Source organism: Doryrhamphus excisus, linkage group LG22 (assembly GCF_037039965.1).
Source record: "Doryrhamphus excisus strain RoL-2023G ecotype Guam linkage group LG22, RoL_Dexc_Guam_v1.1, whole genome shotgun sequence".
NCBI lineage: Eukaryota > Metazoa > Chordata > Actinopteri > Syngnathiformes > Syngnathidae > Doryrhamphus > Doryrhamphus excisus.
Window position 1 is genome coordinate 2,556,163 of NC_136378.1, and position 15,960 is coordinate 2,572,122.

The 15,960-nt window shown below is 42.9% G+C and overlaps 1 protein-coding gene and 1 long non-coding RNA gene across 3 annotated transcripts in view; one reads left to right on the forward strand and one right to left on the reverse strand.

The window, feature by feature from the left end:
• pdgfrb (platelet-derived growth factor receptor, beta polypeptide) overlaps positions 1 to 15,960 on the forward strand; it is a 29,842-nt gene that overhangs the window by 12,847 nt on the left and 1,035 nt on the right. For both annotated transcript variants that reach the window (XM_058063446.2, XM_078788239.1), the window contains 20 exons: positions 523 to 840; positions 919 to 1,176; positions 2,055 to 2,185; positions 2,418 to 2,583; positions 3,699 to 3,879; positions 5,734 to 5,849; positions 5,974 to 6,097; positions 6,173 to 6,384; positions 7,371 to 7,465; positions 7,539 to 7,671; positions 8,597 to 8,701; positions 8,791 to 8,901; positions 9,909 to 10,065; positions 10,153 to 10,319; positions 11,126 to 11,238; positions 11,382 to 11,504; positions 12,802 to 12,913; positions 13,939 to 14,038; positions 14,119 to 14,224; positions 15,424 to 15,656. In XM_058063446.2, coding sequence (XP_057919429.2) covers positions 523 to 840; positions 919 to 1,176; positions 2,055 to 2,185; positions 2,418 to 2,583; positions 3,699 to 3,879; positions 5,734 to 5,849; positions 5,974 to 6,097; positions 6,173 to 6,384; positions 7,371 to 7,465; positions 7,539 to 7,671; positions 8,597 to 8,701; positions 8,791 to 8,901; positions 9,909 to 10,065; positions 10,153 to 10,319; positions 11,126 to 11,238; positions 11,382 to 11,504; positions 12,802 to 12,913; positions 13,939 to 14,038; positions 14,119 to 14,224; positions 15,424 to 15,656 — 3,061 coding nt within the window. The remainder of the gene's footprint in view (positions 1 to 522; positions 841 to 918; positions 1,177 to 2,054; positions 2,186 to 2,417; positions 2,584 to 3,698; positions 3,880 to 5,733; positions 5,850 to 5,973; positions 6,098 to 6,172; positions 6,385 to 7,370; positions 7,466 to 7,538; positions 7,672 to 8,596; positions 8,702 to 8,790; positions 8,902 to 9,908; positions 10,066 to 10,152; positions 10,320 to 11,125; positions 11,239 to 11,381; positions 11,505 to 12,801; positions 12,914 to 13,938; positions 14,039 to 14,118; positions 14,225 to 15,423; positions 15,657 to 15,960) is intronic.
• LOC144894626 (uncharacterized) lies at positions 5,973 to 9,048 on the reverse strand. The gene is made up of 4 exons (XR_013625275.1): positions 8,774 to 9,048; positions 8,554 to 8,694; positions 7,357 to 7,490; positions 5,973 to 6,390 (listed from the first exon to the last, which is right to left on the reverse strand). It is a non-coding gene; the product is annotated as an uncharacterized LOC144894626 (long non-coding RNA).

A 15,960-nucleotide genomic window follows, 5' to 3' on the forward strand; every position in this document is an offset into this window, starting at 1 on the left:
CATCCGGATCTGCTCCAGATTGCACATATGGAAGCAATTTCATGTTCACTATCAATATCAACATACTGGTTATATGACAAATATGACATATGTCAAATATCATCAGACCGGGTAGGAATGTGTTGTCCTTGTTTTGCAGGACCCTTAATTATTTTTTTCTGGTTTGAAAATGTGTTAAAAAATAAAAAAAAAACTAACCCAAACAAGGAAATCAGACATTTTTTTTTAACTTCGGAAAAAATGAAGTTGGGTTTGTTGCCAGCACATAATAAACCGTGAAGGACCTCACACGCTAGATGATATGCTTATCAAGGATGTGAGACATGCTGTTTTGGTTGCAATGCTTCAAGGTGGGATCCATCCTACCTAATCTGCTCCACGCAACTCTTATCCGTCACCATGGTGGAGCTAGAACAGGATCTGGCATGTGGTGTTGATTTAAACTTTGACCCCCCCCCACACCGCTACACCGCCGTCTCCTTGACCTCCAACATGACCTCCCCCTTGTTGTGTCAACTGCAGCTCTCCTGTGTCTCTCCGCTGACGTTTGCTGCCTGGAGGTCACGCCCCGTGACGGCCAGATCGTCCTGACCGAGGGATCCTCTCTCACGCTCACGTGCACAGGCGGGGGGGAGACCACCTGGGCGTTCAAGAGGGATGATGTGCCTTATTTCCAGGTGGAACAAAACCCAAACGGTGTGCGGAGCTACAAAATCGAGCAAAATGGCGCCAATTCCAGTGCTTTGAGTCTATGGGATGTGAACTGGAAGCATACTGGGGTGTATCAGTGCATTGATGCACTCACTGGAGAAACAAAGGACGTGGTCGTCTTTGTTCCAGGTTTGGACCAGATCACTGTTTTAGATTAATTAAACATATTCCAGGAAATGCCAACACCGTACGTTTTCCCGCCTGCAGATCCTCAGATATGGTTCATCGAGAGCGCCCACGGCATGCTGTCCAAGACCAGCGAGGAGACCACCATCCCCTGTGTGGTCACCGACCCAAAAATCAACGTCACCCTCTACGAGAAGGAAACCGACCTCCCAGTCAAGGGGGTGTATGTGGCCAGCGAGGGGTTCACTGCGTCCCTGGAGGATAGGACATACGTGTGTCGTGGAGAGCTTAACGGAGAAGTCAAAGTGTCCCAATCGTTCTACATCTTCAGCATCGTCGGTAGGTGAAACAGAATTTAACGTATTTATTTTCATAGGAGCCAAAATAGGTGGCTGAATCATAACGATAATAATAATAATAATCATTCTCAGGGACAAAGACGTCCCTCAGTCCCACAAACTACACATGCTGCCTTCACTGCAGCCTTCATCACATGGTATCGCATAATTTCGACTATCTCTTATTATGACTTTCCTACTATTATGGCTTTCCTAATATAGTTCATTTTAATTTTAATTTTATTTAATTTTAATTTTATTATTTTTAACTGTTACATTTTTAACTGTTACATTTTTTAACTGTTACATTCACTTCCTGTTTTCCTAATATATTTTAATTTTAATTTGTTTTTTTAATGTTTTAGATAAACAAATATAAATATTGGTATAACAACTTTTTTTTTAATTTTTTTATTATTATTAATATATATTTTTTTATTTTATTTTTGTCACAATCAGTTCACAGTTCCACGTGTCCAAAAGGAGTAGGAAGAAGCAAAGCTTATTAAATCCTACCCCTCCATCTGGTATTTTTACAATCAGTAACTGTTACATTTGTTCACTTCCTGCTTTCTTAATATAATTATTTTTTTCAAGTTTTTTTTTTGTTTTTTTTTATTAAATTTTTAAACATTTTGCTGAAAAGCACATAAAACATGAAAAATATTTAATGTGTTTGATTTAAAAAAAATAATTTTATGATGATGTGGTACCCCGGCATCAAGTCTACCTCTGCAAAGACAATATTTTCCATTGACACTTTATCATGTAACTAAATAATAATGCAACCAAACTCCCTGTGTGCTTGCACCAGATGTACCCAATCAAGTGCAGAGTCGGTTCAAGCTATCAAATCCTGATCATGACTTCCCTCTGCAGTCCCAGAGGCCATCGACGCCTACATCAACGCATCAAAGACGGTGCTGAAGCAGGGCGAGCCTCTGACAGTCAACTGCACCGTGCACGGAGCCGAGCTGGTCTTTTTTTCTTGGGACGTCCCCAACCGGGAGGTGAGTAGGAGGGGAAAAACAGGAAGAGGAGCGCTTTTGTTCATCTCTTCCCCCGACCGCCATCATGCTCAAGACCCTCACAGCTGAGCCTGAATTGCATCAAGATGTTAGAGACACACCTCCGTAATATTAGATTCCATTATTATGCGATGGTGACAATATCCGATATCCGAAACCATACAGCCGAGCGCCACACACCTTGACCACCGTTCTAATGAAACCTGTCCTCCAGGCCGCAGACGTGGAGCCGCTAACAGACTTCCTGTCGTCCATGAACATGAGGTCCTGCCTCATCTTCCCTCGTGCCACGCTGGCCCACAGCGGAAACTATGTGTGCCAAGTCCACGAGGGGGTCCAGGACCAGACGGCCTCCGCCAGTGTCAACATCACAGTGCTCGGTCAGACACCCACACACACACACACACACACAAATAATAAACTCATGCAGGACAGATTATTATTGTGGTTCACTGACCAAGAGGGGAGTGCTTATTATGTGAATGGAGGAACTTCATATCTACTGTATTTATTTCTGTTAGTCAAATCGTGAAAAGCGTAAAATAAACCTGCTCACGCCCTCACACAAGGGAGCGTTTATGCTAAATGTTGGAAGGATTTAAGCTTAGCTCAAGATGAATGGAGGCTTAAACGGGAATATATCACACTAACCCTTGATAGGGCACTCAATCATTAACTCAAACTATAAAAATGTATTATTAATATTGGAATGTTTATGATAATTATATATTCATTCATTCATTTTCTACTGATTATCCTCACGACGGGTATTATAATAATAATAATAATAATAATAATAAAGGTCTCCTCCTATTTTGTGTGGAAGTGGTAACTTGTGCCCTGTGATTGGCTGGCCACCAGTCCAGGTTGTACCCCGCCTCTCGCCCCAAGACAGCTGGGATAGGCTCCAGCACGACCCTTGTGAGGATAAGCGGTAGAAAATGAATAAATGAATGAGTTCTCCTCCTACTTTGTGTGGAAGTGGTAACTTTTTTGCTTCTTATTTTGTCTTTCCCCACCCTCGGCCATCTCTGTGTGGAGTTTGCATGTTCTCCCCGTGCATGCGTGGGTTTTCTCCGGGTACTCCGGTTTCCTCCCACATTCCAAAAACATGCTAGGTTAATGAACGACTCCAAATTGTCCATAGGTATGAATGTGAGTGTGAATGGTTGTTTGTCTATATGTGCCCGGTGATTGGCTGGCTCGCTTGCGTTCACTTCAAGACTTCAAGTATTAAATCATTTTACATTTAAACGTGAAAAACATCCAGTGCGTACAATGTACCCCCCCCCCTTCTGGGAGTCATGAGCTAGTGGATGTTTATTTGACCTGCAATGAGGTGTGTTATGTTTATGAAACCCTCAAATAAGTTGAACCTCCATGCTCCATGGTACGTACGAGATGGGGCATGTTTAGCTTTTTGGACGTCTCAGTGGAAAAGACAGGTAGTGTCTGGCCACCTTCAACATCTCTCAATCGTCACCCCCCCTTCCAGAGCGAGGCTTTGTGACCATACGTCCGACTGAGGATCAGAAGATTTCGGCCCTGCTGCAGAAGAACGTGGAGCTGAGAGTGGACATGGACGCCTACCCTCCACCTCGGGTCACATGGAGCAAAGACGGCACCGCCATCAACGGAGACAAAACCATCACCAACAGACAAGAGCATGAGATCAGGTGGGATTGAACACTAGCGTGAAGCACACCCAGCGGCTTGAGACATTTAAGCAATGAGCGTGTCAGCTTCCAAAGAAGAAGAACCTCCAGAGACATCTTGTTCTTGTCAGTCACCAGATGATAAGGGTAACATAATAGTCTGTGTTGGGGGGGGTTGAGTTGGGGGTCACAACACAGGAACCATAAACAAAATTCTTGGCGAGCACAAAGGACAAAAACACTTATCTAATTCCAGGAAGTGCTCAAATTTTACCCCCCCCCACCATCATATGAATATTTATATATAGGCTCCAGCACCCCCCGTGATCCTCATGAGGATAAGCGGTACAAAATGAATGAATGAATGAGTTCTCCTCGTATTTTGTGTGGAAGTGGTAACTTTTTGGCTTCTTAATTTGTCTTTCCTCACCCTCGGGCATCTCTGTGTGGAGTTTGCATGTTCTCCCCGTGCATGCGTGGGGTTTTTCCGGGTATTCCGGTTTCCTCCCACATTCCAAAAACATGCTAGGTTAATTAGCGACTCCAAATTGTCCATAGGTATGAATGTGAGTGTGAATGGTTGTTTGTCTATATGTGCCCTGTGATTGGCTGGCCACCAGTCCAGGGTGTACCCCACCTCTCGCCCAAAGACAGCTGGGATAGGCTACAGCACCCTCGCGACACTCGTGAGGATAAGCTGTAGAAAATGAATGAATGCAGGGGAACCATGTGACCAACCCTAGCCAATCACTAGCAATGAGAGAAAGCAAGTAGGGTAACGATAACAATGGACTTTTTTTGGGGGGGGGGGGGTTGCACTCAGCTGCAACTCTTACTTCATTATTTCTTCTTTGGTGTTATTTTCCCCAAAATGGGAAGGACGTGGACTGAGTGGGTGTGGAGTTACTGATACATTAGTCTTTTTTTTTGAGTGGGAGAGTACTTACGTCACAGAGTCCTCCCTGTTGTCTTTCCTGTAGATCCAACATAGTGTATCCATCTGATAACTTCTGATGTAGCGTCCACGCAGCACTGTGGAAGTGACACAGTGAAAGTTCCCTTTTCACTAAAAGTGCTACGTCGTGTCTGCGTGCTCCCAAATCTGCAATGAGTTGCTGTACTCACCACGTTTTTGCAAGTTGGCGTCACGCGGAAGAACCGTGGCTTAATTAGGACAGCCGTGTGTACAAACAATACACACACACCTGCTAGCTGCGAGGGCGGTCGCTGAGTGTCACTGGCCAATCACAGAGCGTTGAAGAGTGAGCAGTGATTAGTTAACCGTTGAGTGTTTTTTAAATAAAGTTTATTGCTAACAACTACTGAACAGTATATAAACACAATGAGGATTTCCCTAACGGATACAGATGATTGACAGCTGGACTTTTCAACAATAAATACATAACTAAAGAAAATTTTTTGTTATTTTTGGTAATATTTTACATTTATTAAGCATTTTTTTCATTCATTCATTCATTTTCTACCGTTTTTCCTCACGAGGGTCGCGGGTGGTGCTGGAGCCTATTGAATTTATTAAAATTTTGGGGGTTAATGTAGATAAAATAAGCTAAATACATATATTCAACACACTGATTTTTAATAATCCATTCTTATAATAATTTGCTGGGGTTAAAATTTTGAAACTAAACTAAGTGAAGTGCTATAGAAAATGAATGGACGGATGGATGAACGTATTCATATTCTAACCACTAGAGGGCAGTATTTCACCAATCAATTAACAGCTACCACTCATGTTCTTTGCTTTATATATTTGTCAAGTATATAATTTAAAATTAACTTAAAAAAAAACAAAAAACTAAATTGAATTTTATTAAGATACTGTACCTTTAAATCATAATTCATTCTTCCTCTCAGGTATGTCAGCATCCTCACGTTGGTGCGAGTGAGGGCGGATCAGAGGGGCCTCTACACCGCACACGTCACCAATGGAGATGACACTAAGGAGGTGACCTTTGACCTGGAAGTCCAAGGTTAGAGTCTTTAAATAAAAAAATCATGGTCAAAAGTATTAGAGACACTTAGCTATTAAAAAACTGCATTTTTTGTACTGTCTAGAACTTGAAAAAAGTCTGCATTTGTCTTGTGTGTGTCTAGTTCCCGCTCACATTAAAGATCTGACTGACCACCACCTCCCCGGGAAGAAACACCTGGTGACCTGCATGGCCGAGGGCGTCCCACCCCCGTCCATACAGTGGTACAGCTGTGACAGCATGCTCCAGTAAGCCACCCGACGCTTCGGCATTCCGCTTCCCATAAAATGAAATCCCATCCATTAACTCCCATCTCGCCACAGGTGCGGCAACAAGACTGCAATATGGCAACCGCTGGTACCGGAAGAAGACGTGCTGAGCATCCACACCAACGTCACCTACAGCGAGAGCCGCAAAACCAGCCAGGTGCTGAGCCGCTTGACCTTCCACAAGCCGCAGCAGGTCACGGTGCGCTGTGAGACCAGAAACCGGGCGGGGACGGTGGACAGAAGAGACGTCAAACTGGTGTCCAGCAGTAGGTCTCATGAGAAGAATACACTATTGACAGTAAAAAAAAAAAAAAAAATGAAGTAACATTTGTGTTCCTCCCGTATTCTGACAATAATCCTAAATTTTTGGGTATTTTGTAGAACCTTTTGGAAACCTGACCATTTTTGTGGCGTTATACTATATATGTACAAATGCCTAATCCTTTTTAGAAAAAAAGAAGTAGGAAGAAGCAAAGCTTATTAAATCCTACCCCTCCATCTGGTACTTTTACAATCAGTAACTGTTACATTTGTTCACTTCCTGCTTTCCATAATACAGTTTGTGTTTTTTTTTTTTTACATAAAGTACCTCGTACCAAAGTAGGAGGTAATATGAGCATCCAATGCCATAATGGGTACCATAGTAAGTGTCAATATAGTGATATATATAGTACACATATTTCTAAAATTTAAAATTAACCAAGAGCTTACACGGCCAACATCAACAAGGAACTACAAAACTACAGAACTACAGGAACTACAAAATGCAGACTAAGTCAAACAATTCAGCAAAGCACTTGCAATGTCAAATTCATAAAAACCCACCAGACTTCAACGGCATGGAGCCCTAACTGCTATTGCTAGTGTGATGTATTACTTCTTGTATTTACTTTCTTAATGGCCAGAGAAAGAGTAAAGAGTAAATAAGCTAGTGCTTTTAGTCGTAGCTTTGGTCTTGAGTGTACTTCTAAAGATTAATTTTGGAAAAGTTTATGTTTTGGAGACAAATTGGGCACCTTCATCTGGCACTTCCACTCTATGTTGTCCTTAAAGACTGAATAATGTCGTGTTGGATATTTATTTCTGACAGGAACACCCCTTAGCTTTGCTGGTGCTAAATAGACAATAAACAATCTTAGAGGTATATGCATATTAAATAATTACATCATCTCATAAGCCAAAAGCAAATTACCTGTGAGTACTCAATATTTTTGAGGTTGTACTGACGTTGTGCATACTTTGCCTGTTGCAGCACTCTTCTCCCAGGTGGCAGTATTGGCTGCGGTTCTGGCCTTGGTCGTCATCATCATCCTGTCCATCATCATCCTTATTGCCATATGGAGGAAGGTAAGATGCCAGGCTCGAGCACTTCCTGTACAGAGGTCGCACGTCACAGCACGCAACTTGTCGCGTTTGTCAGAAACCTCGCTATGAGATCCGATGGAAGGTGATCGAGTCAGTGAGCCAGGACGGTCACGAGTACATCTACGTGGACCCCATCCACCTGCCCTATGACCTCACCTGGGAGATGCCACGAGACAGCCTGGTGCTGGGTGAGTCCTACATAAGGATACAGTCTGTTAGTGTAAGCTTAGCTGGTAATGGTAATGGTTTAATTTCATTTGAACATGCATCAGATTACAATTGAATGCATCACATAATCAGTTCACAGTTCCACATGTCCAAAAGGAGTAGGAAGAAGCAAAGCTTATTAAATCCTACCTCTCCATCTGGTACTTTTACAATCAGTAACTGTTACATTTGTTCACTTCCTGCTTTCCTAATATAGATTTTTTTTTATTTTAATTTTGTCACATACCGAAGTACGAGGTGATATACCATACAATGAAATTTCAATTTCAATCTGGTACTTTTACAATCAGTAAATTTGTTCACTTCCTGCTTTCCTAATATAGATATTTTTAAATTTTAATTTTAATTTTGTCACATACCGAAGTACGAGGTGATATACCATACAATGAAATTTTCAATTTCAATTTCAATCTGGTACATTTACAATCAGTAAATTTGTTCACTTCCTGCTTTCCTAATATAGATTTTTTTAAATTTTAATTTTAATTTTAATTTTGTCACATACCGAAGTACGAGGTGATATAACATGCAATGAAATTTTCAATTTCAATTTCAATCTGGTACTTTTACAATCAATAAATTTGTTCACTTCCTGCTTTCCTAATATAGATTTTTTTTATTTTATTTTAATTGGTTATTTTTTAGCCTTATGCATTATTTTGGCTGTTTGAAGATAAACTACATCAGCAAGTTGAAGTATTTGTGATTTTAGAAATAGAAAAGGCAGGCGGCATTATGAATTATCCTTACTGACCTTTTTTGCAGTACATTCAACAAGTGAAGATTACTTTTCTAGTTATTAGCCCATATTTCCACACAATAAGTGAAATATTTCTGGCCACCTTATGTTGTTCTTGGCAGTATTGAGCCTTTGTTGCGTTTCAGGTCGTACTCTCGGATCAGGAGCCTTTGGGAGAGTGGTTGAAGCAACGGCGTACGGTCTGGCTCATTCCCAGTCCAGTACAAAAGTGGCAGTGAAGATGCTGAAATGTAAGACGAAACACAATGAAAAGCTTCATGTGCACAATGAAGCTCCAAACCCCCCCGAAGCATCATGCTCACTCTATGTCTTCATCCAGCAACGGCCAGGAGGAGTGAAACTCAAGCGTTGATGTCAGAGCTGAAGATCATGAGTCACCTGGGACCTCACCTCAACATTGTCAACCTATTGGGAGCCTGCACCAAACACGGTGGGCGTCATGCACGGCATACGTCGTTATTACGTATGATAACAAAATGTGACGGCGAGAAGGACAACGTGGGTGGAGCATCGAGGAAAGCATTGTGTTGAAAATGACATTTGAATGGCTTTTAGTCAAGGAACACTGACTTCCTGGAAGAAATTCCATACATAGAAAAATTCCATACATACATAGTACATTTTCTATGCCACTTATCCTCACTAGGGATGACAGGATGGGCTGGAGCCTATCCCAGATAACATTGCCAGACAATGGCAGGGCACTTGAGTACCCGGGGAGAACATGCAAACTCCACACAGAGATGGCCGAGGGTGGGGAAAGACAAAATAAGAAGCCAAAAAGTTACCACTTCCACACAAAATAGGAGGAGAACTCATTCATTCATTTTCTACCGCTTTTCTTCACGAGTGTGACAGGGGTGCTGGAGCCTATCCCAGCTGTCTTTGAGCGAGAGGCGGGGTACACCCTGGACTGGTGGCCAGCCAATCACAGGGCACATATAGACAAACAACCATTCACACTCACATTCATACCTATGGACAATTTGGAGTCGCTAATTAACCTAGCATGTTTTTGGAATGTAGGAGGAAACCGGAGTTACCCGGAGAAAACCCACGCATGCACGGGGAGAACATGCAAACTCCACACAGAGATGGTCGAGGGTGGGGAAAGACAAAATAAGAAGCCAAAAAGTAACCACTTCCACACAAAATAGGAGGAGAACTCATTCATTTTCTACCGCTTATCTTCACAAGGGTCGCGGGGGTTGCTGGAGCCTATTCCAGCCGTCTTGGGGCGAGAGGCGGGGTACACCCTGGACTGGTGGCCAGCCAATCACAGGGCACATATAGACAAACAACCATTCACACTCACATTCATACCTATGGACAATTTGGAGTCGCTAATTAACCTAGCATGTTTTTAGAATGTGGGAGGAAACCGGAGTCCTTCACTTATGGTTATGGTGTTTAATACAGTTTTCACCATGTATACAGGTCCCCTGTACTTGGTGACTGAGTACTGCCGCTACGGCGACTTAGTGGACTACCTGCACAGAAACAAGCACACGTTCTTGCAGTATTTTGCCGAGAAGAACCAAGACAATGGCAGCCTGATCTCCAGGGGAAGCAGCCCACTCAGTCAGGGCAAAGGGTGAGAAGCACACAAAACAAACTCTTTGTTTGTCAAAGGATATACAAACTAGGTTGGAAATGTTGTTATTGTTGACGCTCCCTGCAGATACGTGTCTTTCGGAAGCGAGAGCGATGGAGGCTACATGGACATGAGCAAAGACGAGCCCTCCATCTACGTTCCCATGCAGGAGCAGATGGACACTATCAAGTACGCTGACATCCAACCGTCTCCATACGAGTCCACCTACCAGCAGGACCTCTACCAGGAACAAGGTGTGATTACAGCCACACTGCTTTGCACCACATGACCACGTATAGCGTCTGCCTCCAAGGCATCGAGGCGCAAGACTTCCTCTAAACATCCGTGACCGCTGCTGGTCTTCAAACGCCTCATCTAATGCAGCGAATGAATGCCTTTCGTCTCATAAATCAGAACACTTGAGCACACTCTTTATGGCAGGGGTCTCAAACACGCGGCCCGTGGGCCAAATGTGGCCCACAGGACACTACTTTGAGGCCCCCGCCTTGATATGAAAGTTTAATGTTTGATATGGATGCTGTATGGTATCATGTACCCGGAAAAAATTATTACGTTTGATTAATGTTCATGTTAAAGGTTAAATAACTGTTAATAGTTATCCTCCCTATCCGTGTGGAAGTGGTAAGTTTTTGGCTATTTAAGTTGAAAGGAAATAACGTGAAGGCTACCGTTTAGGTCGCAAGCTCTCTAGTTTGCGAGTTAGCATGTGTCTCAAGACCCTGCAGTTGCGCAGTATATTGTAAATCAGGGGTTTCAAACATGCGGCCCGCGGGCCAAATGTGGCCCGCAGGACACGAGTTTGAGGCCCCCACCTTGATATGAAACTTTAATGTTAGTGCGGCCCACGCAAGTTTGATATGGATGCTGTATGGTATCATGTACCCAGAAAAAATTATTACGTTTGATTCATGTTCATGTTAAAGGTTAAATAACTGTTAATAGTTATCCTCCCTATCCGTGTGGAAGTGGTACGTTTTTGGCTATTTAAGTTTAAAGGAAATAACTTGAAGGCTACGCTCTTGTTTCCGCTTGTGTTTAGTTGGAGGCCGACTGGATCTGGTCATCAACGACTTGTCCACCCTCACCTACGACGACCTGCTGGGTTTCAGCTACCAAGTGGCAAAGGGGATGGAGTTCCTCGCGTCCAAGAATGTAAAGCATCAATTGAAACACATATTTGCTTCAGTAGACTCATTTGGTTGCAAATCAGCGTTACAAGAAGCTAGCCTGGCCTGACTTGAAGTCAGACAAAAGTGTGAATGTAAATAATAGAGTGTTTATTTTGCTTCATGCAGTGTGTTCATCGGGACCTCGCCGCCAGAAATGTGTTGATCTGTGAAGGCAAACTGGTGAAGATCTGTGACTTTGGACTGGCCAGAGACATAATGCACGATTCCAACTACATCTCTAAAGGCAGCGTGAGTACCAGACATGAAACATGGACACATAACATCGTTATAAAATAAGCGGCTATTTAGCAGTCCTATGCTAGTAGTCTTATGAGGAGATTCATCCTTCAGTTTGAATGCAAACATGTGTGGGTCACTTTGGGAAAACGAATAATAATTATAAAAATAATAATAATACAAAAAACTAGCACCCCGCCTCTCGCCTGAAGACAGCTGGGATAGGCTCCAGCATCCCCGTGACCCTCGTGAGGATAAGCGGTAGAAAATGAATGAATATCCTCCTGTTTTGTGTGGAAGTGGTAACTTTTTGGCTTCTTATTTTGTCTTTCCCCACCCTCGGCCATCTCTGTGTGGAGTTTGCATGTTCTCCCCGTGCATGCGTGGGTTTTTTTTTCCCGGGTACTCCGGTTTCCTCCCACATTCCAAAAACATGCTAGGTTAATTAGCGACTCCAAATTGTCCATAGGTATGAATGTGAGTGTGAATGGTTGTTTGTCTATATGTGCCCTGTGATTGGCTGGACACCAGTCCAGGGTGTACCCCACCTCTTGCCCGAAGACAGCTGGGATAGGCTCCAGCACCCCCGCGACCCTCTTGAGAATAAGCGGTAGAAAATGAATGAATGAGTTCTCCTCCTATTTTGTGTGGAAGTGGTAACTTTTTGCCTTCTTATTTTGTCTTTCCCCACCCTCGGCCATCTCTGTGTGGAGTTTGCATGTTATGGGTGGGTTTTCTCCGGGTACTCCGGTTTCCTCCCACATTCCAAAAAAAACATGCTAGGTTAATTAGCGACTCCAAATTGTCCATAGGTATGAATGTGAGTGTGAATGGTTGTTTGTCCATATGTGCCCTGTGATTGGCTGGCCACCAGTCCAGGGTGGACCCCGCCTCTCGCCCGAATACAGCTGGGATAGGCTCCAGCAACACTTGTGAGGATAAGCGGTAGAAAATGAATGAATTCTCCTCCTATTTGGTGTGGAAGTGGTAACTTTTTGGCTTCTTATTTTGTCTTTCCCCACCCTTGGCCATCTTTGTGTGGAGTTTTTGCATGTTCTCCTTGTGCATGCGTGGGTTTTCTCCGGGTAGTCCGGTTTCCTCCCACATTCCAAAAACATGCTAGGTTAATTGGCGACTGAGGAAAAAGCGGTAGAAAATGAATGAATGAATAATAATGGATTGGATTACTTTTCATTGACAATAAAGTGAAGCCATTATTCATTCACTCTTCAGTCATACACTGGTGGTGGTAAACTATATCAGTGATTCTCTATTCTGACATGATTTTCTGTTTTTCCCTCCACTCAAGACTTTCCTGCCCCTCAAGTGGATGGCACCGGAAAGCATTTTCCACAATCTGTACACAACTTTGAGTGACGTGTGGTCCTACGGAATTCTTCTCTGGGAGATTTTCACACTGGGTGAGTCCAAGTACATCCTCCTACATGCTAAATCCTAAACAGGGTTCGTCAAATCAGACGTAAATAAAGGAGAAGAAGCACTGAACATCTAAGACTTGGTTCCTTCAGAAGTGATAGAGAGTGACTGAAGGTTACTACAATACTAGGTGTACCGGCGCATATTGTGACTTATTTAGCTCCATGAGAGGGGCACATTATTGGATGTAATCTAGTTGATACGCATCTTCCTTGTGTATTTCTGTTAATATCTGATCATGATGCCCAAAGTTCTAGTCAGCAATTCCCTTTCCTGCAATGTCGGCGCTTTCTTTTTTTTTTTCTATTCATGCCTCCTTTCTGCTCTTTCCGGATTCTAATTCTGCAGCTGCAAAATAATAGACAGCCCTTTCATGTCATCTTGTAAGTCCCTTGCAAATGAAGAATGCTGTTGCGTGGCGTCACGCAGGAGGACATAGCGGTATCTAACGACGCCATGCTGCTTCAAAGGAAGTGCTGGTGGTTGCGGGAACAATGTTGTGTCTTTGTACTGTCGTGCAGCAGAAGTAAACAGTACTTGTGAGCCAAGTGGGTAAATCCAAATGTCATGCATTGGTACTGCTAATTGTAATAAACACCGCTTAAGATGCGGGTGCAATTGCACAAAAGTGCAAACTACAACGACAGAATATGGGATATTTCTGACCATTAGCAAAAAAAAATAAAAGGTCACATGACAATCATGAGAAGGTTTTTATAAAGTCATTTGAAATTTCTTGTTTGTTGTTGAGATACTTTTTGCATTGGATTTTGTGAGCTTATTTATTGGAATTTTTATCAATATTTTCCCACGTTTTTTTTTTTCAAATGAGTATAAATACAAGAGAGTTTGCAGATTTTGTTTACATGCAAAAGCGGACTGAGACCCCTGAGGCATTGCAAATAAATGGAGCCTTTGTATTAAAAAAAAAATGGACTTTTGATTGAAATGATCCCCCCAGTTTATGTTCATTTCAAGCTAAGTAAAGTCATTTTTTGCAACAATACAGGAGGAACCCCGTACCCGGACTTGCCCATGAATGAGATGTTCTACAGCGCTTTAAAGAGAGGCTACAGAATGTCCAAACCGGCGCACGCCTCCGATGAAGTGTAAGTGTCACCGTCACTTCCGATAGCTGACTAAAGAAAGAATAACGAAAAAAAAAAACACGCTGTGTTTATATTTTTAGATACGAGATTATGAAAAAGTGCTGGGATGGAAAGTTTGAGAAGAGACCCGAGTTCTCCTTCCTGGTCCACAGTATGGGCAACATGCTGACTGATAGTTATAAAAAGGTAATTTGATATCAGTTCAACTTGCTACGTTTACTTAATTAACCAATTATTCTTCATACGGTCACCGTGTACTTGGATTCATTTACAAGTTGTGGCCATTTTCCAATAGGAAATACAGGAAAGACTGTCTGTTCCAGGGTCAAACTGTCACCATAATAAATTGACCCCAAGGATGATAGGAAGGTTACTGTTTTTCATTTAGTGCACATTGTGATGTGCATCTTCCACTGTCCTCAAATATCTTAATTTTGATTTTTCTATACACAAAATAAGATTAAAAAAAATAAATAAACAAATTAAAAATAAAGACAATAAATCAGGGGTCCCAAACACGCGGCCCGCGGGCCAAATGTGGCCCGCAGGACACTACTTTGAGGCCCCCTCCTTGATATGAAAGTTTAATGTTAGTGCGGCCCGCGCAAGTTTGATATGGATGCTGTATGGTAGCATGTACCCAGAAAAAATTATTACGTTTGATTAATGTTCATGTTAAAGGTTAAATAACTGTTAACAGTTATCCTCCCTATCCGTGTGGAAGTGGTAAGTTTTTGGCTATTTAAGTTGAAAGGAAATAACTTGAAGGCTACCATTTAGGTCGCGAGCTCTCTAGTTTGCGAGTTAGCATGTGTCTCAAGACCCTGCAGTTGCGCAATATGTTGTAAATAAAAAGAGTATAAATGTGACTTTAACCTTTAACATGAACATTAATGAAACTTAATAATTTTACCCAATTAGCAAGTTAGCATCGTGCTCAGTTCCATCCGGGAGCGGCGTCGTAACTTTAACAACATGTTTGATGAGATGCTTTATCTTGACGTGTATTTTCTGTTTTATTCCAAATCATTTCCTGCATTTATTTGTACCCAGCGTCATATAAGCCTTTAGCTTCATTGCTAATCCAAAGCAAAACAGGGCGGGATAACAGGGTAGGGTAACAGTATGGGCGGGGCAAAAAAAATCATGATAATTGTGTTCGGTGTGCACACAGCTTTAAGCTGTCATTTCAACATTAAACTTTGGTATCAAGGTGGGGGCCTCAAACTAGCGTCTCGCGGGCCAAATGCGGCCCGCGAGCCGCAGGTTTGAGACCTCTGTTGGGAATATTTTTATTGGGAATATAATATTTACCAGAAGCTTCCAGTACGTAACAATAGCCTCAGTAGCCAAACAAGCTAATCAAACTGTCCCGTCATCAACAGAGATACAGCCAAGTCAATGACAACTTCCTGAAGAGCGACCACCCGGCTGTGGCCCGCACCAAGCCGCGCCTGGCCTCCCTGCTCCCCAGACCCGCGGCCCTCTCCTTCCCCGCAGACGCCCGCGGTCGGGACTCACAGGAAGCAATCCCTTCCTACAACGACTACATCATTCCAATCCCGGACCCCAAGCCTGAGGACGTTTTCACTGATATGGAGTCGGAAAGCCCGGCGAGGTACGCCACACCGATGTTGTGACGATAATGTCTGCACACGTGCAACAACGGTTTCTTCTTCCCCGTCACACTCCCACACATCCAGATGTTGCTGAGACAATAGCGGTATTGTACAGGAGGAAACTTGCTTTAATCGCATCGATGAACAGGAAGACAAGCGCCTGTCACGGCTTTAGCGGACAAATTCATTCATTCATTCATTTTCTACCGCTTTTTTCCTCACGAGGGTCGCGGGGGTGCTGGAGCCTATCCCAGCTGTCTTTTGGGCAAGAGGCGGGGTACACCCTGGACTGGTGGCCAGCCA